Source organism: Myxine glutinosa, chromosome 5 (assembly GCF_964187855.1).
Source record: "Myxine glutinosa chromosome 5, kmMyxGlut1.1, whole genome shotgun sequence".
NCBI classification, from domain to species: Eukaryota; Metazoa; Chordata; class Myxini; order Myxiniformes; family Myxinidae; genus Myxine; species Myxine glutinosa.
Genome location: NC_136265.1, coordinates 178,291,971 through 178,319,112, shown reverse-complemented (window position 1 = coordinate 178,319,112; position 27,142 = coordinate 178,291,971). Strand labels below are relative to the sequence as shown.

The window sequence follows — 27,142 nt, the reverse complement described above, 5'->3', positions numbered from 1 at the left end:
TGCATTTGACTTCGGGTTAATTCCCTCGGGGGTGGGACTGAGGGGTCAAAACGAGGAAAAATTAATTAACCTCTTTTATATTGGGTCATTCCCGATGGAACTTTTTCCATCTTTAAAATTTTCTTTAGGTGGGAAGCGTGGATAGAGGGCAGTGAGAGTTTAAACCATGTTCGGTGGTGCACGGAAACAAGATCCAAGAGCCCTGATGGTCATGTGGCATCAAAGCTGGTAGGACAGCCTTGTTATCTCCGCCACCGAAGGTGAACAGAGGTTATGTTTTCATCCCTGTCTATTTGTTTGCCTTTGTCTGTGAATAGGATATCTCATAAAGTTACGGTCGGATTCGGACAAAACTTGGTGGACAGGTTGGGTGTGGGACCATCACGAATTGAATCGATTCTGCTGAAGAACGGAATATGGATGAATTTTTTTAATTTTTAAGTGATTCTTCGCCATTGAGTGTTTGGGCAAAAAATGATATTTCGCATGTTATTTCAAAAAGTTGTGGACAGGTTATGAAAACTCGGTGGATGATTTTTTGTTGGGCGACGAGAACAAGTTGTTTCGTTTTTTATTCAGGTCCAGATTCAGATCTGCCCTATCGGTGGGATACAAAACGTACTGTTCAGCCAGGCGGAGGCTGTTCCAGTTCATAATGTCACTATAAGAACATGCTACTTTGCATTGTGGGAAAAATATGTACAAGCAATTTGGGAGAGTCATTTTGAGGATGAATTTGCTGTGCCAATACAATTGGTCATGCAGGGCATTTGAATTGTTCGTGTGATTGTGGCGGGTAAGGCCATGGCAGAGCACAGAACGTGAAGCTGTAAAAACATATCAGCTCGCTTCTTGTGAACATGAACGTGGTCCTTGGAGAAGTAAATTGTTATACACTATCAGAACTTCCATCTATGCATGGTACATATTGCTCGAGGGGCCTTCAGCGTACCCGAGAGTTGTCAAGACAAGCTGAACCGGTTTTTGTCACGGTCGTTAGCCATCTGGCTTGAATGACCAATGTTGCACATTTTATTGTAGTTTTAGCTCTGTTCAGACTCCTTAAAGTGCTTAAAACAAAGTATGGGTGATAAATGTGCAGGAAAATGAAGGAGAGAAGAAAATTAAACAGACCTTTTGTTGAGTATTTTAATCCCTTTCTTTTACATGATTTACTCTGCCTTTCCATCTTGCCCATCTCCTCTCCCTCCCTGGCATATGCAATGTTGATTGTGAAAAAGAAGAAAAATGGGAATAAACTGTAAAACATCGTGGAGATTTTTTGAGAGATGTGCATGGATACAATGATGTGCATCGCTGATGGTTAAGAATGCCCAACTCAGTATTTTTTATTATATTTTATACTTCCTGTGACTGCTCCAGATTCCGTGCCAATGTCTTCACCAATTCACGCTTTATTCTTGTAGGGCAAATCCAGTTGCCTTTCGCACAGCTGAGAGAGTGGCGATCAACAACGGAACGGGTCTCCTCGTGATGGTAATCTTTTGAAATGTACACCGTTAAAATTGTTATCGAGCAATTTTTGCACTCGAAGGGTTTGTGACCCAGACTTTGAGTTAATAAGTCTCCTTTTATACCCTTGTGAAAGATTCCATTAAAACGTCGGAAAACGGCTCCTTGTACACCAGGTAGATAATGAGAAAACCTTTGATCGAGGGAATTGGATAAAGCTGTTTGGGATGCTGTAGAATATTTTGATTTACCTGGAGAGATATACGGTTGATCACAGCATTGTATATGCAATTGACAGCAAGGGTGAGTGGTGAATGAAGACCAAATTTCATCTTTATTGGTGAGATACAGATGATCTTTCTCGCCGGATCACCAAGGGGCAGGTATTCCCTCTCACTGGATTGCTGAGGCTTGTGCTCCCTCTCACTGGATCACCGAGGAGCAGGTGATCCTCTCTATGGATCGCCAAGGGGCATGTGATCCTCTCTATGGATCGCCAAGGGGCATGTGATCCTCTCTATGGATCGCCAAGGGGCATGTGATCCTCTCTATGGATCGCCAAGGGGCATGTGATCCTCTCTATGGATCGCCAAGGGGCATGTGATCCTCTCTATGGATCGCCAAGGGGCATGTGATCCTCTCTATGGATCGCCAAGGGGCATGTGATCCTCTCTATGGATCGCCAAGGGGCATGTGATCCTCTCTATGGATCGCCAAGGGGCATGTGATCCTCTCTATGGATCGCCAAGGGGCATGTGATCCTCTCTATGGATCGCCAAGGGGCATGTGATCCTCTCTATGGATCGCCAAGGGGCATGTGATCCTCTCTATGGATCGCCAAGGGGCATGTGAGCCTCTCTATGGATCGCCAAGGGGCATGTGATCCTCTCTATGGATCGCCAAGGGGCATGTGATCCTCTATGGATCGCCGAGGGGCATGTGATCCTCTCTATGGATCGCCGAGGGGCATGTGATCCTCTGTCACTTCGCCAAAGCCGTCACTGTCACTTCTGGACAGGTGGAAGGCAGTACTCTTCTTTGCCAGAATGAAAATAAAAGCTGTGGAGGGAAGAATTCCTCAAATGAAATAACCTTCCCACAGGCAGATTCCCAAAGAGTGATTAGTATAAGTTAAGGCAAGTAGCACTTATTTTGCACAGTGAGAGCCAGGATATTGATGCCAGTTTGGAAGTGCATTCTGCGCATGGCTGGACTGCAGCTTCGGTATTGTGTAGGAGGATGCTCGAAATTGGCTGACACAACTTCATAACATGTCACGCTGGCCTGCGCTGCACAAGGAAACGGTGTTAATGACATATTTGACAGCTCATTAAGCACACGTTTTCAGCAGAAGCTGTGCTATATAGCCAGTTTGTTCAAGTATCCCTGTTGCAATATTTCAACCATCGTGGTACGCTTCGGACGCAAAGGTAATTGCACTTATGCTGAGATTACAATCGCGTACGTACTTGGTGAACCACTTGTTTTTTGCTTGGCAAGAAGCGTTGGTCACATTAGTCAGGTTTAACGTGCAGAAAGACTGCGAGGGAAGTTTGTTATACCTTTTCGATTCATTTATTTTCATCAATACTTGGTGGTATTGATATGCATCAATACATTGATATATGGAAATGCTGTTGAATGCAGAGAATGAATGGGATAGTAACATAGAGAGTAGGTAACCCAGTTTTAGGACCGGCAGAGAAGATAACCGAGAAGGAAGTTGAGGAAGTGATAAAAGCAATGAAGAGTAGAAAAGCGGGAGGGCCGACGGGAGTTGTGGGAGATATGTTGAAGGCAGCGGGAAGTTGGGGTGTGAAGAGAATGACAGAGATCTGTAATCTGGTGGTGAAAGAAGGCCGCATTCCAGTGGATTGGGAACTGAGTACCCTCGTCCCTCTATACAAGGGGAAAGGTGACCCTCTGGACTGTGGCTCGTTTCGAGCGATAAAGTTATTGGAGCATGGAATGAAGGTATTGGAAAGGGTGTTGGAGAGGAGGATAAGGAAGAAAGTGAAGATCGATGAAATGCAGTTTGGATTTATGCCAGAAGAGGAACGACAGACGTGCTTTTTATTGTAAGGCAGTTGCAGGAGAAGTACATGGAGAAGAGGAAGAAGTTGTTTCTTGGGTTTGTTGATCTGGAGAAAGCATTCGATAGGGTTCCACGTGAAGTAGTGACATGGGCATTGAGGAAGTTAGGAGTGGAGGTTGATCAGAGTAGTGATGGCAATGTACGAAAGAGCATGCACAGCTGTAAGGACAAAGGACGGGAACAGTGCTGAGTTTGAGGTGAAGGTGGGAGTGCATCAAGGGTCGGTACTAAGTCCACTACTATTTGTAGCTGTGATGGAGGTGCTGGCTCGGAATGTAAAGGAGGGTTTACAGTGGGAGTTGTTGTATGCAGATGATCTGGTGTTGATTGCAGAAAGTATGGATGGCCTGAAGGAGAAGATGAACAAGTGCAAGGAATGGATGGAGACAAAAGGTCTGAAGGTGAATATCGGAAAGACGAGGGTGATGGCAAGTGGTAAAGCATGTGGTGAGGTGGAAATAACTGGGAAGTGGCCGTGTGCTGTGTGCAGGAAGGACGTCGGAGTGAACTCCATTCAATATACAATGTGCACAGAGTGGGTTCATCAAAAATGTAGTGGTCTGAGAGGGTCATTAACCAGTGTGGCAGCTACATTCAAGTGTAAGGTGTGCACAGAGGGAGCTGCAGATGGAGGAAATGTTGAGTTGGATCTTGGAGACAGCGTGTAGCTGGAAGGTGTGAAAACATTTTGCTACCTCGGAGACATGCTGAATGGAGAATGTGGATCAGACTCGGCAACGGTTGCCGGAGTGAGATGTGCATGGAACAAGTTTCGGGAACTGAGTGGCGTGCTGACGAGGAGGGGAGTGTCGTTGAAGTTGAAGGGAAAGGTGTATGCTGCATGTGTGAGAAGTGTTATGATTTATTTGAGCAAGACATGGTTAATAAATGTAGAGCAGCAACGAAGGCTGGAAAGGGTGGAAATGCGAATGGTTCGGTGGATGTGCGGAGTATCGTTGAGAGAGAGGAAGACAAATGATGAATTGCGAAAGACGATGGGAATAGAGCCTGTGATGGATGCTGTGAAGAGAAACAGGTTGAGAGGATTTGGTCATGTGTTGAGGAAGGATGAAAGTGACTGGTTGAGAAGAGTGATGGAAATGAATGTAGAAGGAAGTAGAGGACGGGCAAGACCGAGAAAGACTTGGCTAAAGATGGTGGAAGAATAAATGCGGGCAAGGGGGTTAACAAGGGGAGATGCAGAAAATAGGGCAAAATGGAGAAGATTGTCAAGGGGACCGCAAGGCTAACCCCCACTCTAGCAGGGAAAATGGCCTTAAAATGGCTGGTTGTTGTTGTTGTTGTTGTTGTTGTTGTTGTATCAATACTTGGTGGTAACAGTTCTTCCCCTTTGTGAATCACAACAACACTGTTTAAGATTACGACGCGGTTGTAGCGGCTGCCGCTGAGTTTTCACAATCGCCTTGCACCTATCAAGGACGCGGAGCGATCACCATGCCGGGCTCGTCCAGGACGCCCAGGCTCGCCCTCAACTTGCCAGGCCGCAGCCAGGACGCTGGGCCACGCCCCCTGGCGCCGGGCCTGGGCAAACCCCCTGGCGGAATAGATATATATTGCTGACTGATAAACGGTTTTTCAGAGTGCCTGAGTGTTTGATTTCATTAAAGCAACTCAGATGAATTCTAGCTTTTTGTCGCGTCCATTCTTCCGATCGACGTGGGAGCCCCGGCTCCTTCATTGGTGACCTATCGACATGGACACGGCAGTCGCCCTTAAACTGCCTACCTTCTGGGAGGCTCACGCGGCGGTTTGGTTCGCACAGGCGGAGTCCCTGTTCGCCCTGCGAGGCATCACGGCCGACGACACCCGCTTCCACCATGTGGTAGCTGCGCTCGGGTCGGTTACCGCGGCCCGCGCCCTGAGCCTCCTCGAAAGCCCGCCAGCCGCTGACAAATACGGCGCGATTAAGAAGCTGCTCCTCGATGCTTTCGCCCTCCCATCGGCGGAACGCGCACGGCGCCTGCTCGATCTGCCTGAGCTCGGCGACACGCGCCCTTCCGAGCGCATGGACTACATGCTTTCACTGCTCGGCGAGCACTCTCCGGCATTCCTGTTCCGGGAGCTGTTCTTCCGTCAGCTGCCTAACCCGGTACGCCTCGCCGTGGCAAGCACGACGATCACAGATCCCCGGGCCCTTGCCAGAGAAGCCGACAAGATCTCCGCCGCAGGACAGCGCATCGTAGCGGCGACATGGGACCCACCGCCGTCCGACGCAACACCCAGGGCGCCCGAGCACCCGGCACGGTCGACGGCCGAACTGCCGACGCCATTGGCGGCCGCTCTACCGAGCCGACCACCTCCGGCACGACGACCGAGGCCTCCACCTGACCAAGCGTGGTGTTACTATCATGCCAGGTTCGGACAGAAGGCCCGGACATGCCGACCCCCGTGCACCTTCGGCAGGCCGGGAAACGGCCGGGCCGGCGTTCATTACCAGCCATGAGCGCCGGCCACACGGGCAACTTACTGTTCATCACGGATAAAGCGTCCGGACGGCGCTTCCTGTGCGACACCGGCGCCCAACTGAGCGTCATACCCGCCTCTGACCAGGACAGGCAATCCGCGGTTTGCGGCCCCTCCTTAGTTGCGGCCAACGGATCGACTATCCGCACCTTCGGCCCGCGCAACGTCACCCTCTGCTTCGGCGGCCAACGCTTTGCTTGGACGTTTGTAACCGCCAACGTGCCCGTGGCTCTGCTAGGCGCCGACTTCCTCTGCGCACACGGACTGCTGGTGGACGTCCAACGGCGTCGTTTAATCAACGCTGAAACCTTCAGCTCCCTGGTATGCACATTGAGCAGCTCCGCGCCGACCGAGCTGGCATGCGCCGTCCCGGCGGCGAACGAGTTTGCTCGCCTGCTCACGGAGTTCCCGGCCCTCACGCGGCCGACGTTTTCGGCCGTCGCAGTACGGCATGGGATCGAGCACCACATACCAACCACGGGCCCGCCGGTCTACGCCAGGGCCCGCCGCCTCGACCCAGCCAAGCTCGCCGTAGCGAAGGCCGAATTCGACGCGTTGGAGCACCTCGGCATCGTGCGGCGCTCCGATTGCGCGTGGGCCTCGCCACTGCACATCGTGCCAAAGCCGGGGGGTGGATGGCGCCCGTGTGGCGACTACCGCCGTCTCAATGACGCTACCACCCCCGACAGGTACCCGATCCCGCATATCCAAGACTTCTCCGCCCGTCTGGCGGGACGGGTCATTTTTTCGAAAATTGACCTCATACGGGGATATCACCAGGTACCTGTCAGGGCGGCCGACGTCCCTAAAACGGCAGTCATCACGCTGTTCGGCTTATTCGAATTCTTGCGGATGCCGTTTGGTCTCAAGAACGCGGCTCAGGCGTTCCAGCGCTTGATGGACGGCGTGCTGCGTGACCTGCCGTTCCTTTTCGTTTACCTGGACGACATCCTCGTCGCCAGCACGGCCTCATCGTCAACCCGGCCAAATGCCACTTCGGCACGACGGCCGTTGATTTTTTGGGCCATCACATCACCAAGAACGGGGCCGTGCCGCTGCCAACCAAGGTCGAGGCCATCACCACGTTCCCGCGTCCCCGCACCATAAAGGCCCTGCAGGAATTCCTGGGAATGGTGAATTTTTATCACCGCTTCGTGCCCCGCGCTGCTCAGCTTATGCGGCCCCTCTACGAAGCCCTCCGGGGCATGCCGGCCAAGCACGACATCGCCTGGTCCGCAGCAATGGATGCGGCCTTCCAAGGCTCAAAGCGGGCCCTCGCCGACGCAACACTGCTCGCTCACCCGGTGCTCAACGCTCCCATCGCCCTCACCACGGATGCCTCCGACTACGCGGTGGGCGCCGTACATGAGCAATGGGTGAACGGGGTTTGGCAGCCACTCGCTTTTTTCAGCCGGCAGCTCCGGCCGAACGAGCTCAAATACAGCACGTTTGACCGGGAGCTCCTCGGTCTACACCTGGCCGTCCGCCATTTCCGCCACCTCCTGGAGGGCCGACCTTTCACGGCGTTCGTCGACCACAAGCCGTTGGTTTACGCCATGGCCAAGGTCACGGAGCCATGGTCGGCCCGCCAACAGCGCCACCTCTCCGCCGTGTCGGAGTTTACCACGGACATCCGGCACGTCGCCGGCAAAAACAACGCCGTGGCCGACTGTCTTTCCCGGGCCAGCGCGAACGCGGTCCACTTGGGCGTGGATTTTGCGCTTATGGCGGCGGACCAAACCACCGACACCACGGTGCAAGCCCTCCGGGCGGCGGACACGGGCCTCCGCCTGGCCGACATCCCCTGCGCGGACACTGTCCTGCTCTGCGACGTCTCCCAAGGCCAGCCTCGCCCCATCGTGCCCGTCGCCTGGCAACGCCGCATCTTCGCCTCCCTCCACGGTCTTTCCCACCCGGGCCGGAAAGCTTCCCAGAAGCTGGTGTCGGCGCGTTTCGTCTGGCACGGCCTTCGTCGGGACGTCCGCGATTGGACCAGCGCCTGCACGGCCTGCCAACGGGCCAAGGTCCACCGGCACACCCAGGCCCCGCTGGCACCTTTCACCGTGCCCGAACGACGTTTCGACCACGTCAACGTGGATCTGGTGGGCCCCCTCCCCCCGTCACGGGGGTTCACACACCTGCTCACCATGGTGGACAGGACCACCAGGTGGCCGGAGGCCGTTCCCCTCGTCTCCACCACCACCGCCGACGTGGCGCAGGCTTTCATCGCCACCTGGGTCACCCGCTTCGGCGCACCGGCGGACATCTCGTCAGACCGCGGTCCACAGTTCACCTCCGAGCTGTGGGGCGCGGTCGCCCGCAACCTGGGGATCAAGCTCCACCGTACTACGGCCTACCACCCCCAAGCAAACGGGTTGTGCGAGCGATTCCACCGCTCCATGAAGGCCGCGCTCATGGCCGGCCTTCAAGACGTCGGGTGGGCCGACCGGCTGCCGTGGGTCCTTTTGGGCCTTCGCACGGCCCCCAAGGAGGACCTCCAGGCATCCACCGCCGAGCTTGTCTATGGCCAGGTGCTACGCGTCCCGGGCGAATTTGTGCCCGACGCTACCAGTCCCTGGTCCGCAGCTCACCAGCGCTCGGACCTCCAGGAGGCCGCCCGACGGTTTTCCCCCGTGCCAACATCCCACCACGGTGACCCCCAGTCCTACGTCCCCCCAGCACTCCGCACAGCGGAGTATGTTTTTGTGCGTCACGACGCACATCGGTGGCCACTCCAGCCGCCGTACGACGGGCCCTTCCGGGTGCTGCGACGGGACGACAAGTCGTTCGTCATCGACATCGGCGGCAGGTCGGACCGGATTGCTGTGGACCGCCTCAAGCCGGCGCACGTGGACGTCGACCACCCACCACGGGTGGCCCTTCCGCCGCGGCGAGGCCGTCCCCCGTCCACGGTGCCCCCCACTCGACCGCCCACCACCTCACCGGACCCCCTCCCACGACCCGCCAGGGGTCGCTTCGGCCGGGTCATCAGGACCCCCCTCAAATTGACCCTGCCGGTGCAAGTCGATTCTGGGGGGACGTGTGTAGCGGCTGCCGCTGAGTTTTCACAATCGCCTTGCACCTATCAAGGACGCGGAGCGATCACCATGCCGGGCTCGTCCAGGACGCCCAGGCTCGCCCTCAACTTGCCAGGCCGCAGCCAGGACGCTGGGCCACGCCCCCTGGCGCCGGGCCTGGGCAAACCCCCTGGCGGAATAGATATATATTGCTGACTGATAAACGGTTTTTCAGAGTGCCTGAGTGTTTGATTTCATTAAAGCAACTCAGATGAATTCTAGCTTTTTGTCGCGTCCATTCTTCCGATCGACATGGGAGCCCCGGCTCCTTCACGGTCATGTTATGCATTAGTAAAAGTACTGTACAGTAAATTGAAGTTGTAACCAAGATATTAATTTTATTATTGATTAAAAATAATAATAACCGCCTTTAGAGGCCATTTTTCCCCGCAAAGCAGGGGTTGGCCTTTTTCGGGAACCATGGTTGTTGTTGTTTTTTGGTCCCCTTTTTGAAGCAATGTTTTACGGCCGGATGCCCTTCCTACCGCCAACCCTTTTTGTCGCCTTTTACGACAAACAGGGAATTACCAGTGAACTGGTTCTCAATTTGCCGACCTCGGAAGGATGACAGGCTGAGTCAACCCCCCTGGTGTAAATTCAGCGATCGACCGGGATTCGAACCCAGGATCCTAGGATCCTAAGCCGGCACCCTAGCCGCTAGCCCAACACCAGGGTTATTGATTTTATTATTTTATTATTATTGATTGAAGGCTCATTATGGAACTTATGCAGGACTAAGACATGAATAGACATCGGTGTACTTTACCGTGTTACAAGGACACTAATAGTCTTGTTGAGGCTTTGAACTTCCGCTTCGGGTTTGCTCCATGTGTAAGTCGGTTCCTCAGCTGCTCCTTCCACCTGAATCAAAGTTGCCTTTTCCGAAATCAAAGTTACCCCATCCTTCGTGTTTTTCTGTTGTATTTTTGTCTGTGTGAAAATGTTCCTTTTCGATAAATTGTACCTTTATCATAAAATGATAAATTGTACCTTTTCGATATTTTTGTTGAATTTTTTTTTTTTTACGCAGCCTCGGCCTTCACGGCTAGCCGAAACTTAATCGGCTCCGCTATGAAGTTTTGTCGTCCTGCTTATTTTCTTTTTTTTCCCAAAAATTTTGTCCTTACTACCTTCAACGCTATCCCATTTCTCCTTGCTTTAACCCCCCCCCCCCTCCAGGCCCCCAACTTCCAAAAAACTTTTACTCGGACACAATTGTATTCTGCTTGTCTTTCCTCTACATCTCTCCTTTTCCTTCCCCATGGTCTCCATATCTTCATTGAAAAAAAATGCTTTTTTCTCCCTTCCTTTAAAAGCTTTGGAAAACATTAAAATGCTTAAATTCCTTTATTTTCTGGCATCACACCACGATCTTCCTCTTCATCATGATCGATTTTATCTCCTCATTCAGCTTCTTCTTCTCCTTCTTCATCTTCTTCACAAGACACATACATACACACACACAGGCACATTAAAATGCTTAAATTCCCTTATTTCTGGCATCATCACATCATGATCTTCCTCTTCTTCATCATGATCGATTTTATCTCCTCATTCAGCTTCTTCTTCTTCGTCCTGTTCACAAGACACATACACACAGGCACATTAACATGCTTAAATTCCCTTATTTTCTGGAATCACACCACGATCTTCCTCTTCTTTATCATGATCGATTTTATCTCCTCATTCAGCTTCTTCCTCTTACTCCTCTTTTTCTTCTGCTGCCTCTTCTTCTTCTTCTTCTTCTTCTTCTTCACAAGACACACACACACAGGCAGGCACATGGTTGGACAGCTGGCCTGACTGCACTCATCCACAATGTCATCCTGGTGATAAATCTTACGGCCGCCATTTTGGTGCTCACTGCTATGCGAAGCCAAATTGCTGTCATATTCACAATCGCTATGCACTCCCTCTACATTTTCCCTTCATTGTAAAACTACAAAAAATGAATGAATGAATGATCGTTCTAAGGCCATTTTCCTGTTGTCCACAAAAGCGTTTTAAGGCCACCAAAGCGACAGTTAAAAGGATTTTGATCCAATAGGTCTCACGGACCTTGTGGAGATCGGCCTCAGCGATCGAGACAGCGGTCTGTTAACTTATGCACCGCCCAAATAACTATGTGGCATTCTCTCAAGCAGATATTTAACCCATGTCGTTTTGAAATTTGTCCAAGGTCATTATTTACTTTTAACCATTCGTATTCAGGAAGATGATTGGCTTGGGCTGTTTATTGTCACACATCTTTTCCTCATATCTCGTGGGATTGTGAGTTGGACAAACGGCCGAAATGGATGGGAAAGGGGTTTGAAGGCTTGAAGTGGGGAGGGGATTGTCATTCTCTCAAGCAGGGCTTAAACCCGTCATAAAAGGTATTTGTCCAGGGTCATTATTTACTTTTAACGGTGTGCGTATGTGCATAAAGAAGAAGACAATTATAATTGATTGTCATTTATTGGCGCATATCTTTTATGAATATCTCACGGGATTGAGTTGGACAGGCGACCGTGACGGGCCATGACCTGCTTATGATCACATGGCTTTTCCACATATCTTGCGAGACAGAGTTGGACATTTGATCATGACGGGCCATGACCTGCTCATGACCACATAGCTTTTCCGCAATATCTCGTGGGATTGTGTTTGACAGGCAACCATGACGGGCCATGACCTGCTCATGATCACATAGCTTCTCCGCATACCTTGCGAGACTGAGAGTTGGACATTTGATCATGACGGGCCATGACCTGCTCATGACCACATAGCTTTTCCGCAATATCTCGTGGGATTGTGTTTGACAGGCGACCATGACGGGCCATGATCTGCTCATGATCACATAGCTTCTCCGCATATCTTGCGAGACAGAGTTGGACATTTGATCATGACGGGCCATGACCTGCTCATGACCACATAGCTTTTCCGCAATATCTCGTGGGATTGTGTTTGACAGGCGACCATGACGGGCCATGATCTGCTCATGATCACATAGCTTCTCCGCATATCTTGCGAGACAGAGTTGGACATTTGATCATGACGGGCCTTGACCTGCTCATGACCACATAGCTTTTCCGCAATATCTCGTGGGATTGTGTTCGACAGGCGACCATAACGGGCCATGACCTGCTCATGATCACATAGCTTCTCCGCATATCTTGCGAGACTGAGAGTTGGACATTTGATCATGACGGGCCATGACCTGCTCATGATCACATAGCTTCTCCGCATATCTTGCGAGACTGAGAGTTGGACAATTGATCATGACGGGCCATGACCTGCTCATGACCACATAGCTTTTCCGCAATATCTCGTGGGATTGTGTTCGACAGGTGACCATGACGGGCCATGACCTGCTCATGATCACATAGCTTTTCCGCATATCTTGCGAGACTGAGAGTTGGACATTTGATCATGACGGGCCATGACCTGCTCATGTATCACATATCTTTTCAGCAATATCTCGTGGGATTGTGTTCGACAGGCGACCATGACTGGCCATGACCTGCTCATGACCACATAGCTTTTCCGCATGTCTTGCTAGACTGCGAGTCGGACATGCAATCATGACAGGCCATGACCTGTTCATGGTCACATATCTTTTCCGCATATTGTGTTGGACAGGTGACCTTGATGGGTGGGGAGGTTGTTTGATGGCTTGGGGTGGGCAGAGGATTGACGCTTTAGGGTTGGGTGGGGGAGGTTAGGACTTCAGGTTGGGAGGGGAGGTTAGGACTTCGGGTTGGGAGGGGGAGGTTAGGACTTCGGGTTGGGAGGGGGAGGTTAGGTCTTCGGGTTGGGAGGGGGAGGTTAGGACTTCGGGTTGGGAGGGGGAGGTTAGGACTTCGGGTTGGGAGGGGGAGGTGAGGACTTCGGGTTTGGAGGGAGAGGTTAGGACTTCGGGTTGTGAGGGAGAGGTTGAAGAGTTGTGGTTTGGGGGGAGTGGGGAGGGTAGTTGAGGACTTAGGGGATTTTGCATTACATGGAATTTCCACTGCTCCATGCTAGTGCAGGAAAACAAAACTTAATTTTATGTTCTTGATAACTATTTTATTCATGAAAATAAGTAGCAAAAAAACAATGCGCAAGCATGTTAATTAATGGTAGTTTGGACAAATTTTAAAGTTGAAATCCCTAACACTAATTTCCTCATTATCCCCTAAGTTTGCAGATATGGCATTCACGGGGATTTTCAAGAACGTATACCCCGCGAAGGGCAAGGCCCTCCTGCATATTGTCGCGTAACCGTGATTAACACCACAGTTACGGATGACCGATTTGCGAGACTTTAACTCCCGAGGCGAACACTCAATGGCGGACTCAAGTTCAACACCAACGCGCGGAATGGCGGGGCGCAGCGAAGGCTCCGCAACCTTATCTATTAAAATCAAACACCCAGGAAAACTGCGTTCAGATATTATGTACAAAAAGTAATATAAGGGTTTATTAGGAAAAGTAAAGCCAGTGAAAAAGCCCGCCGGTAAATCTAATAATTCTAATAAACCTAAATCGGGACGTCCCCACACGACTGACAGCAAACACAAACGAGGGAGATTAATCACGAAAATAACACGTCCCGTCGTTCAAAATATACGCGGAGATCGGGCTTATCTGTCTTTGTCGTCTTGTATTGTTGGTGTACAGCACCGCTCCTTCCGGCCCGATCGCACACCACGAGGCCCCTCGCTCCAAGCACCACGCGTCCGACGCAGGCCAGCGGCTCCACTTGACCAGGGACAGGAAGGACTCCTTTCAACTCCACTCGACTCGACGCGGGAGTGCTGGCAGCCAAGTGCCAACGAACTGCTCAGTGCCAACTGGGTGTGCTCTCGTGTGTCTCCTGCGACTCCCTACAACCCGAACTGCACTCGAACTGCGACTGGAATGGCGTGTCCTCTCCAACTCTCCACCACCGCTCAACTCTCTGGTGCCTGCCTGCGTCTCCCAGTGCCTGCCACGAACTCAACTCAACTCTACTGGCGAACTCCTGAAATGGCGTCCGACCGTCGCCTATATTGGTGGCCGATGACGTCACATTGCGCACTCCTCAGCCAATCAAAGCCTCCCGCGACTCCTGACATCTCCCCCGTTACGCGACCCTGCGGTCCTGGCATAACACGTGCCGGCCAGGTTTGTAGGCCTTTGGAGGTGTACACGGTGGCGGCCAATCGTGGCGGTGTTTTTGACCTGGTTTCCTGTCAATTTATTACGAAGTCCTTGTCAGGGAAAGGGGGATTATTTAATGTTGCGCTAAGGACCTAACTAATGTTTATGTGGTTTGCAGTGCCATAAAGGACAAAGGTTTGATTACTAGGTGAGACTCACAGGGGCGTTACCTTTAACCCCTCACTATTTAACACTCGAATCTCCAGGTAGATCCACACTCATACATCTTACCCCGACAACCGCCTGAACATCAATAACTTATTACATGTAGAGTCCCTGTCACGACAGCCGAATACCTACCTATTCAGATCTACCTAGCTCTAGATGTTGCATTACCAAATTCATAACACAGCCCCCCCCCCTGGAACCGTAGCTCCTGCAAGGTTCACCGCAGGGCTACCATTCCAGCCTTAACACTTACTGTCACACACTTAATTAACCTATGAAATAAATCAGGAAGGGCTGTGGGAAGTGAGTCGGACTACCTACCTACACTTCCTTAACATGCTGAACCCCTTAACCATCATGCAAGTATGTACATCTTCTTCGTTGTTCCTGTGGAGGGAGGAAACAACAACACACAACACTAACTTAACCACAAAACTTAACCATCTTTCCAAAACTCAAAACTCTAACCTTTGTACATACCCCGGTCTACAGACCGCGTCCCCCGGTGGATGCCACAAGACACAACCTTACCTGCGGGGCCATCCCCAATGCATCCCACTAAATTTCCACGGGCCCTGTCCAGATGTTACAGGTGAGTGACACGGCTCGGTGGATTTCGCCCACATTCATGCAACACAGACCCCTTAACCACTCATTCTCATTCCATAGGTCATCAAGGCATTTCAAAAATCAACAAAGCACTTATTCCCAATACACCCCCTGCAGGACCATGGCATTGATGTCATTCACGTGTGTGTGCATTCCTCAACTAGGCAGCGGGGAGGTACCGCACAAAAGATGGTGGGGGCGCATCAGGCTGTGGTGCCCGCAGTCCCAAAAACAAGTCAACCGACTTACAAATTCATTGCCCCCCCCCCCCTTTACCTCTTGGCCCCGTGACAGCCCAACAGCCCCTTTCCGCCGTTACCTCGCCGGTGAGGGTCTCCACACACACCAGGCTCCTTTGCCTCCTGCTTTCACGCAGCAACACGGGTCACCGGGGGACTTCCTCACCCCGCGGCGCCCAACCAGACCCTCCACCGACGAGCTCCAATTTCCAGTTACCACCGGCTGCCAGGGGTAATTGCCGCAGAGGGGGGCCCGCAGGCATCGCTCCTCAGAGCTTGCTCTGTACCTGCGGACACACACACCTTCCCCACCCACAAGACCCCAAAACACACTTCCTCCCCCACTGCCATTCAATTCTCCACACAACTCAGCACAATTCAGTACAATTCCATAGATGGTGTAAAAGGTGTTACAAGGCTTGCCATGGCCTGCTACATGTGAAATTCCCCCAGTTCACATTTAAACCATCACATCTTCCCAAAAGCACATTTCCACAAGCACAATTATCACCCCTCATTATCTCCAATAATCATCACACACTCTCCAGGTTCCACTCTCACGACCACATCAAAACACGTAACCACAATACAAAAACATACGCCACCCACAAGACACTGTGGCTCCCATTCCATCCCCTCACCGGCCATGTCATCACTCACACCCGCCTCCCAACTCCAAATTACATGTCCCCAATTTCCCAAAGCAAGTCCTGAAGCCTGGGACAGTACTCCTCAAAACACTCACCTCAAGTGCAGGTAGTTGCAGGTTGGTCAGGTCCAAAGGTGCCATCCACCCATACAATTCCCAAAATTTCACATTGGGCCTACCAAATACTTCCAAATTTCTCTTTTGTCCCCACTACACTGGCAGGTATGTGGATCCGCATCCAACGGTGATCATCACTACACAACTACCTGTGGCCACGACAGCTCTGCACCTCTACCGTGCAAGGGTCATCGGGACAAGGTGAGCAGTCAAAACGCCAACATGGCCCATGAGTGTCCATAAGGGTGCGACCCACCATCCATCCTTCGGCCCCCCTGCGAGGAACACAGCTGCAGCAGCCCCAGCTGGCCAATGTGGTGAGCACTTGCTGCCACAACACACACTACCGCACACACAACCTCGGCCCTGGGGGGCACGGTCGCAGTGCGTGGCATCCCTACAGCCACGTCCCCTGCACCTCCCCATCATCCCCCAGTCCGACTACAGAACTGCAGCCCCCCAGTGCTCACCCACACTTGACCACACCAAGGTCCAGTCAACAGCCATGCTCCACCAGGAGACCCACCCAGAAGACATGGTCCACACACCTCGGACACGCACAGCACCACGTTGACCCTCAGGCTACACAACTACATCCCCATCATCCCGCGTCCCAAATATCAGCACAGTTGCCCCCGCAACCAGTTGAAAGCTGTGTCTTGCTACCCTATTAATTTCATCACAGCCTCCAACACTTTGGTCTACACACCTGGATCAATAATGGCGTCACTATACAGTGTCCACCATGGCATTTCACAATCCACCCTTAAATTTGCATCTAACCCACAGATTACCCATGCCAAACATTTGTCACATTTCACTCACCTCACCAAAGAAGGATGCTTTGCCATACACATGCCAGCCGAGCATGGCCCATATGCTCGGCTCGTTACACATCTCCCGATTCACATCCCCATGGCTCTCTTCCCAACCCGAGAGTCCATAAATCACAACGGAGCATCTGTGGAAGGTCACTCACACCATCACGTTCCACAGATGCCCCAATGGTTGTCCGGCAGGCTATCTCCATCCCTGTCCATTCGGTTTGACCCGCGTCCATAGACCAACCACCATGCCAGGTCACCACATGCTGGTTGTCCCAGAGTCCCTGGAGGAGAGTGCCAGGCCGCATGCCCGGGTGGTCACCACATCAGTCCCAAGTTGGCCGTCCACAGTGCCACCACCAAAGCGCGACCCACAACACCTCCCCCTAGTGGTCCTCAATATTTGCCATCCCAGGCTTGAGAAACCACCTCGGACCTCCCTGGAGGTCTTAACCCCCACCAGGGTCCGGTGACCCTGCCGGCCCGAGCCACCAGCTCGGACGGCGCCCCGACGGACAAGGGACGCCACACTCCACCAGACCCCCCGTGGGACCCAGGTCGTACCTCGACACCCAAGGCTGGACCCCACGTCCAAATCTCGCCATCACAGCCCCCCAGCTGGCTGGCATACCCAAATTTTGAAAGGGGCAACTTTTGCCCGAGGCCATCACCCATGACCTCTCCATATCCAGATCCCGCAGCCCGGGGACCAATCCAAACCATGGCTGCTCCAAATCAATTTCCCATTGTAATTTTATTTTACAAATTTTCCTTCCCACCGCCAAACCGCAGCTGCAGGGAACAACCTCTACCACCGGTTGTTCTGCCCCTCCCTGCAGTTGATCCAAATTCCCTACAGGGACCAAATCTCCAGAAGCTCTATCTCCCGATCCTCCAAGATCCAAATCCAGCCCGGAGCCAACACACTCCCCCAACTGGTTGTCCAATTTTGGAGCCTCTGTTTCCAAATAGCAGTGTACAGTGAGCGTCCCCTCGGTCATTCCAACCACCTCCTTGGACCAACTCACCTCTTCCCCCAGACTCCTTTGGGCCTGAACAAGCTCTACCTCCATGGGACTGTCACAGGTCTCCAGCCGCTGGATCAAATCATCCTCATCATCATCATCATTACAAATCATTCCTGGCCCCGCCAGGCTTTGATCAATATCCCCAATAAATACCTGGTCCGGCTCCATTGCACGGACCCCCAAAAACTCTACCCCCTCTTGCTCCGCACCACCGCCCTGGTGCTGCACAATTCCAAATTCATCCCCCGGTTGGGGTGTTGTGACATCCACACGGTCCCGATAGCCTTCCAGGTCCCCATTTGCTTTATCAATTCGAGCATTTGTGGCACCAATCTGACCCTCCAACTTTTCCCCCATTTGGACAGCCTGCGTCACGCCCTCCTCTATTTTTGACATTAATTCTTCCCGTTTCAATTCAATTTCCACCCCTATGGCTTTTTCCATCTCCCCCATTTGAGTTTCTACTTTACCCTCAAATTTCCCCAGTCTGTCCGTAATTTGGTTTTGCACTCTCCCTTCTATGCCATCAATTCGTTCCCCCAGCTGCTGTGCCATTTCCCCAATTTTTCCTTCCAATTGTTCATTCCTTTCCTTTATTTCATTCCTCCATTCCTTCCCCTGCGACTCCATTTTATTTTCCATCCCTTCAATTTGTTCCTCCAATCGATCACTCATTCCCTTCATTCCTTCCCTACATTCCTTCCCCTGGGACTCCATTTTTCTTTCCATTCCTTCAATTTTGTCATTCAATTCCCGATTGGCTCGCTCACTCTGTGCGTTCATGTCTCCCATCTGCTTTCCCAATCGCTCACTATCGGCCCTCTGAGCATTTATTAAATTTACTATGGTCTGGAGATCTATCGGGGCCGTCCCAGCGGCGGGGAAAGTTCCAACGCTATCCTCCTTATCCCCCATTTCCGGCTCACTCCCGACGCTGACGGAGGCCTCGCTGCGTACTTCCATCTCGTCAATTTCCGACATCCGCTTTCCGGAAGATTGTTTCCCGCGCGCGTATTTATTTTAATAATTCCAGTAACACAATTTAAATTTGACGAAGACGCGATATCGCGCTCCGTTTGCCCGATTGATTATTAAATTTCTCCGCCTCGACTATAAAAATTTTGCGTTCGAACGTCGGGCGCAATGTACGCCCGACCGTGTCGATGTCTCCCCGCGGACAAAAAAATTTGTCCGACCGTGTCGATGTCTCGCCGCGGACAAAAAAAATTTGTCCGACGGGTTCAAATCCTACACTCCTGACACCACTTGTCGCGTAACCGTGATTAACACCACAGTTACGGATGACCGATTTGCGAGACTTTAACTCCCGAGGCGAACACTCAATGGCGGACTCAAGTTCAACACCAACGCGCGGAATGGCGGGGCGCAGCGAAGGCTCCGCAACCTTATCTATTAAAATCAAACACCCAGGAAAACTGCGTTCAGATATTATGTACAAAAAGTAATATAAGGGTTTATTAGGAAAAGTAAAGCCAGTGAAAAAGCCCGCCGGTAAATCTAATAATTCTAATAAACCTAAATCGGGACGTCCCCACACGACTGACAGCAAACACAAACGAGGGAGATTAATCACGAAAATAACACGTCCCGTCGTTCAAAATATACGCGGAGATCGGGCTTATCTGTCTTTGTCGTCTTGTATTGTTGGTGTCCAGCACCGCTCCTTCCGGCCCGATCGCACACCACGAGGCCCCTCGCTCCAAGCACCACGCGTCCGACGCAGGCCAGCGGCTCCACTTGACCAGGGACAGGAAGGACTCCTTTCAACTCCACTCGACTCGACGCGGGAGTGCTGGCAGCCAAGTGCCAACGAACTGCTCAGTGCCAACTGGGTGTGCTCTCGTGTGTCTCCTGCGACTCCCTACAACCCGAACTGCACTCGAACTGCGACTGGAATGGCGTGTCCTCTCCAACTCTCCACCACCGCTCAACTCTCTGGTGCCTGCCTGCGTCTCCCAGTGCCTGCCACGAACTCAACTCAACTCTACTGGCGAACTCCTGAAATGGCGTCCGACCGTCGCCTATATTGGTGGCCGATGACGTCACATTGCGCACTCCTCAGCCAATCAAAGCCTCCCGCGACTCCTGACATCTCCCCCGTTACGCGACCCTGCGGTCCTGGCATAACACGTGCCGGCCAGGTTTGTAGGCCTTTGGAGGTGTACACGGTGGCGGCCAATCGTGGCGGTGTTTTTGACCTGGTTTCCTGTCAATTTATTACGAAGTCCTTGTCAGGGAAAGGGGGATTATTTAATGTTGCGCTAAGGACCTAACTAATGTTTATGTGGTTTGCAGTGCCATAAAGGACAAAGGTTTGATTACTAGGTGAGACTCACAGGGGCGTTACCTTTAACCCCTCACTATTTAACACTCGAATCTCCAGGTAGATCCACACTCATACATCTTACCCCGACAACCGCCTGAACATCAATAACTTATTACATGTAGAGTCCCTGTCACGACAGCCGAATACCTACCTATTCAGATCTACCTAGCTCTAGATGTTGCATTACCAAATTCATAACAATATACATCATGAACTCCAGTTCTTTGAGCTCCCTCGTTCCTAATACATTTAATGTACTTTTTTTTTTTAAACTCCACTCCCTCCCGCTCTCCCTTTCTTACTGTTTCCATTTATTTGTCCTTCTTCTTCCCACATATGTCATGCCATTCCTGATCAACCAGCTGGAAAACGAGGGACTATGCCCGAGGCACAGTCAGCTCCCCCTGAAGGTTTACAAGTACAATGAGGGAAAGTGGAGTCTAAAGGACAGCAGCTTGTAAGTACTTGCAACTTTCCTCTATCACTGGGCCATCTGCTTATTATGTATGCACGGAGGGAGAAGGAGCTACATTGAGACAAGAGAAGCAGGAAGGATAGGAGGGTGTGGGGGAAAGTAGGGAAAGGATGATTGTAATAGGTAGAGGGAAGAGTAATGGCACTTTTACATTGCACAGAACGGTACGGCACTGTACAGCACGGTTCGGTACGGTACGGTAATCCCTGTGTCGTTTTTCCATCGCACAACAGAACCGTTAAAATAGGTTGAGTTATCTGAAGTGACGAAAAAAAAAACGCGACCGCTTTGGTGACGTAATTACATCCGCCACCAAAGTTGGATAAAGGTGATGTTTTCACCCCTGTCTGTTTGTCTGTGAACAAGATATATCAAAATGTTGTGGACGGATTCGGACGAAATTTGGCAGAGATGTAGCGTATGTGACAAGGACGAAACGATTAGATTTTGGTGAAGATCCGGATCCGGATCCGGCTATTAGAATTTTAAAAGTGATTATTCACCTTTGGGAGACAGGGCCAAAAACGATACATATCAGGATATCTCAAAAAGTTGTGGAAGGATTTGGACGAAAACTTGTTGGACAGGTTGTGTGTGTGACGAGGAAGAATCTATTCGATTTTGGTGAAGATCTGGATCCGGACCCAGCTAGTATAATTTTAAAGTGATTCTTCACCATTGAGTGATATGGCTAACCAGGCGGAGCTATGCTCTCTACTGAGTGCCGTTCTAGATATCTCAAAATCTCAAAAATATCTCAAAAAGTTGTGGACGGATTCGGACGAATTTTGGCAGATATGTAGCGTATGTGACAAGTGACAAGAACTTGACTTGACTTGTGACAAGAACGACATGATGCCAATGATTAAATTAAAAAAGTTGTGGACGGATGATTTTGATTAAATGTGATTCTGTATTGTGATTTTCTGGTCTACTCTGGGATACAAAACGTAAACTGTTCACCTGGTGGAGGTGTGCTCTCTACTGAGTGCCGTTCTAGTTTCTCATGTGACACTAAACTGTAAACAGATCCGCAACTATGGAGGAACTTGAAGCTCTTTTACTTCTTCGTCGGGTTTTGGTTTTATTTTTAGCGAAATGCAAACAAAGAGAGAGGACGTGTTTGAGAAGGAAGTGTTTGAGAAGAAGCTGAAAGACGCCAGAAAGAGGACAGATAAAAAGAGAAAGACACCTTTGCAGACAATTATGAAGACCGACAACGAAGATTTGGGCCTTGTTCATCGGCGCAAACAAAGAATACGGGTACAGTACGTTACGTTAGCCTTTATATATAGCTAGTAACATTACGACTACCTTTCACTTTCTTCCTGAATTGACGAATGTGATTGACCAATCAACGGTCTGCAGTATTGCTAGCTCCACCCATAGGTCCAGGTTCAGCTCGCTTGGTACATATCCACAGCAGGAACCAAATTTAGCACAGGTAATTAGGTACGGTACGGTTCGCTTGGCAATGGAAAAACGAAAAAAACGGATTTTGGTTACAGTACGGTACAGAACCGTGGTGTAAAAGCGCCATAAGTTAGGTAAAAGTTATGTCTAGAGCACATATCATTTTTGTGTATGTACTGAATAGATGGTCAATATGCTGTGTTGTCATGTATGTGCAGTTCTACTTTTTTCTCTCTTTTGTGATTCTCCTTTAATTACAATCGCTGTGCTCACGCTCTCTCCCCATTGCCAGTTTGGAGACTTTTTCCTTGCACATCATGTTTGGAGACCTTTTCCTTTTCCTTGCACATCATTGCACATCACGGCTGGCCTTAGACGCAAAGACCGGGCAACTGCCTAAGCCGAGATTCAATTAATTTCCTGGTGTCCTTCCTGTAATCCCAAAGATTTGTGATTCCTTTCTTCTCCCCCACCCTCCCTCCAGCCCCTCCTGAGAAGCAATATGTTGTTCATGGAATAGCCATTTGTCCTATGAGCCAACAGTGGGGAAGAAATTATGGCATTGAATGCAGCATGTCTTGTATGCAAGGAGCAAGGCAGGCATACACAAATGTAGAGGTTCCTGTGCTCAACTGGGAGACAACTTGGCATGTCTGACTGGTTTAAGGCATCATACACCCCTTGCTGGCACTGCAACAGAATGGCAAGAATCAAACCCATTCTTGGCCAAGTTAGCAGAAGATCAATTGACCCAATGCTTCCACAGTTGAGGATATAGTTTGGTACCTGAGAGCCCATGACTGCTGCCAATAGGTTATAACCTGTTCTCCTTGTACACCAAAATTTTACAACACATAACTCACCTCCACAAATGTTACAAAATTGTATAGAAAAAAAAAAACACCTTTAGATGCCATTTTTCCCCGCAGAGCAGGGGTTGGCCTTTTTTGGGCACCGTGGTCCCCTTTTTGAAGCAATGTTTTATGGCCGGATGCCCTTCCTGCTGCCAACCCCGTTGGTCACCTCTTGCAATACACAGGGAATAACCAGTGAACTGGTACTCAATTTGCCGACCTCTGAAGGATGACAGGCTGAGTCAACCCCCCTGGCGTTAATTCAGCGATCGACCTGGATTCGAACCAAGGATCCTCGGATCCCAAGCCGGCACCCTAACTGCTAAGCCAACACCAGGCTTTGTTACACAATTCTATATTATAACCAATATATATTGGTATCGCACTTTGGGCATACCAGTGTAAACCTCCCGCCATACCTACGCACCACCCAACAGACACCCAAAGGATTTGTGATCCTTTGTTTGATTAATTTGGACAACCAAGCATATTGAAGGAGTTTCGACAAAGCCTCAGCATTCTTTAGACTCAAGTCATTCCCGAACTCATTTATGCAGTGGAGGTCCTTGCTTTGGGCTGCGCCCCCACAATCCTATGAGGCGGTCGAGCTATGGAGGCAAAAGTGCCGAGGATCATTGGCATGTCAAAGGTGGATGTCAAGGCTCAGAGTTTGCTTTTTTTCTCCACCACCATCCAATTGAAGACTTTCCTTTCATTTGAACTTGACTATTCTGCCTTGCGCGATCTGCATTTTCGATCATTCGTCCCACTTCATCCCAGTTTGCTCCACACAATCATTGTCCACCTCACCTGCTCATCCCTTTACGCAAGTCCAGGTCAATAGCTCACCCCAAATCTTTTGTTCCACTTTTCTCCTACCTGTGGAACAGTTCCTAAGCTTCTGCTCAGTTGTTTTTTCATTCATTTAAGGTGTTATCACCTTGTGTCAAATTATATTATATCTAGCTAGTCTACTCCGATATCAGTTCTTCCTTCCTATTGGCCCTTCCCTTCTCACTGTCCATATGTTTGCTCCTCAGCCGTCTGTATTTCTGTGTTTTCTTCAGATATACACTACCGGTCAAAAGTTTAGGTACACCCAACATTTTTTATATATTTTAGTTTCATGTGCAAAATGGACATAAGATGTGAACAAAACTCTTACCAAAAATAAATCTGCTTATCTGCTGATAATATATTGTGCTTCAATGCATCTTTCTTGTGTGAAACGTAGGTTTAAAGCAATTTTTGGAAATAGGTCAAAAAGTGCAATACAAAATCTAAACTGAAACGTGAACTTAATGTTATAAACTTTTCATGTAAGGAGCAAAAACTGTTTACAAATACCCTGCTCTGTGTGGAATGAATGTTTGTTCTTAGTTTCTTCATCACGTGCAATGTCTATTATTGCCATGTGTTGCAAAAAATGTTTACAGAAAGGCTGGCCATACAATGTAATGAGTGTTTTTTTGTTTCAGATTGCATGAACATGGGTGCCAAAGTTCAGCTAACGCCAAATAGACATTTCACGTGATGAAGAAACTAAGTACAAACATTCATTCCACACAGAGCAGAGTATTTGTGAACAGTTTTTGCTCCTTACATGAAAAGTTTATAACATTAAGTTCACGTTTCAGTTTAGATTTTGTATTGCATTTTTTCACCTATTTCCAAAAATTGCTTTAAACCTACGTTTCACACAAGAAAGGTGCATTGAAGCACCATATATTAATAGTACATAAGCAGATTTATCTTTGGTAAGAGTTTTGTTCACATCTTATGTCCATTTTGCACATGAAACAGTAAAATTAAAATAATATGTTGTGTGTACCTAAACTTTTGACCGGTAGTGTATGTCTGTATGCAAAAGTATCGATCAGCAGTGTGGTGAAATTAGGTCGGTTGTAAATGTTGGTGAATCATCATTCGAAAAGAAAGATGATGTCTGTGTAAGGGCTGTTCATTTAATTCTAAGACCGGACTAGTTTAATGAGGTGTAAGGTTGCAGTGTTGCTTAGGACGACATGATGTGACCTTGATGTCTCGTTCCTTTTCAATATGCATGACGAATGTGTGGCACATGTTGGTTGGACTCAAGGTTATGGAGATGTTGTTTGTTTTTGCAACGGATCCTTTAACCTGGAGATTAAGCAACATCATTTTGTGACACGTTTGTGTGGTTTTACCTGACTGACTGGCACTTTCACTAAAATGGCGCTTTCAAGGTGCTGACAGTTTGGGCCTTGTCCCATGGGAAAAGACCCATGCAAAAGGACTCTGTGCAATTTCAAAGCGGGTACTTCCTGTACCGTTATCATCTCGAGTTGAAGCGACGAGGTTGCGTGTCAAACTACACCGATCCCTGATGATCCATGAATTCTAAAGACCAAAAAGTTTATGTTTGTATACGGCGTTGAGGAACTAGGATGGAACGGATCAAAATTCACCTCTTTGGATTAAATGAACAGCCCAGGTATACGTTGCATTGTGGTCAGCTTGATGGCTGGGACGGTATAAAAGCTGTAGAGGTGCCTGGCAGCCCCCGTGGTGCTGACGGTGTTATAGTGCTGACGGTGTTATGGTGCTCTGGCCTTGCGCAGCGTCGTCACGGAGGCCGACTGCGTGCCCGTGAGCGAGGCGTTGATCCGTTCCGGAGCCTACCTGGAACTCAGTGACTTCGACAACCACCTGGACGACTTGCGAAGAGATTGGGCCAACGATCACGTAAATCGCATGATCCTGGATTCGTGCTGAGCTCTTGGTTCCCAAGAAACTTATATCTTATGAGACTTTATTTTAATGATTTGAAATTAACTTGTCACTTGATCTTGGTACTTCCTACATTGTGTGTTTTTTAATTTAATTTTGTAATGACAACTTGGTAACAACAACAATGTGTCTAACAACTTGAATGTCTTGTGAAATTGTCATTTAGTCGTTTATCTCTGCCCGGTTTTCTCCTGTCGATGTAAATTTGTGAAAAGCCACGTGACCGTTGGGCCGCTCCCCCTTTTGGGTGGTGGTCCATCTTAATACCAGGGATATATCATCCAACCCATCATGTATTCCTTTTGAAACGACCGTTTCCTTTGTTCTGAGGGTGTCTCAGCACTGATGGCTGACTTTGTGCAATTTCATAAACACTGCTCGGACCTTGTCCATTGCCAAGTCTTGCGTCCTTCCTGTTGACTGTGTATGTTTAAAACGATCGCACGAACAAGCCACACCCTGTGCCACAACAGGTCCACCTTCACCCCCACCAAATGGTCCCTGACTCGGTGACGGAGAGCTGCTAAATGTCAGGAATGTTGCTCGGTCAAAAGATCTTTGTGCAGACACTTTCCTGCGTTTTAAGATCACATTCTAAGACGAAGCCACTTTTATGACTTTTTCACAGTACATTAGTTTTGGGATACGATGTTCATTCGGGTTTAGGGGAAAGCAGTGTCCAAAGCAGTGTCTGGGATGCAATGAAAAGTTTTCAATCCATGCATGACTGCACACTCTTCCACGTTCACTGCACACTCATGCACACTCATTGCACACTTGCATGTTCACTGCACACTCGTGCACGTTCACTGCACACTCTTGCACGTTCACTGCACTCTCATGCACGTTCACTGCACTCTTCCACGTTCACTGCACACTCATTGCACACTCTTGCATGTTCACTGCACACTCGTGCACGTTCACTGCACTCATGGACGTTCACTGCACACTCTTCCACGTTCACTGCACACTCTTGCATGTTCACTGCACACTCGTGCACGTTCACTGCACACTCGTGCACATTCTCTGCACTCTCATGCAAGTTAACTGTGCACACTTCCACGTTCACTGCACACTTGTGCACACTCACTGCACTCTCACTGCACACTCTTGCACGTTCACTGCACATTCTTGCACGTTCACTGCACACTCTTGCACGTTCGTTGCACACTCTTGGACGTTCACTGCACACTTCCACGTTCACTGCACACTCTTCCACGTTCACTGCACACGTGCACACTCTTGCATGTTCACTGCACACTCGTGCACGTTCACTGCTCTCATGCACGTTCACTGCACACACTTCCACGTTCACTGCACACACTTCCACGTTCACTGCACACACTTCCACGTTCACT

The 27,142-nt window shown here is 49.8% G+C and overlaps 1 protein-coding gene across 3 annotated transcripts in view; it reads left to right on the top strand.

Moving 5' to 3' along the window:
• LOC137426666 (ER membrane protein complex subunit 8) overlaps positions 1–26,172 on the top strand; it is a 46,682-nt gene extending 20,510 nt beyond the window's left edge. For all 3 annotated transcript variants that reach the window (XM_068115437.2, XM_078779152.1, XM_068115438.2), the window contains exons 4-6: positions 1,428–1,497; positions 20,636–20,730; positions 25,616–26,172. In XM_068115437.2, coding sequence (XP_067971538.1) covers positions 1,428–1,497; positions 20,636–20,730; positions 25,616–25,769 — 319 coding nt within the window. In that variant the 3' untranslated portion in view covers positions 25,770–26,172. The remainder of the gene's footprint in view (positions 1–1,427; positions 1,498–20,635; positions 20,731–25,615) is intronic.
• Positions 26,173–27,142: the final 970 nt, after the last annotated feature.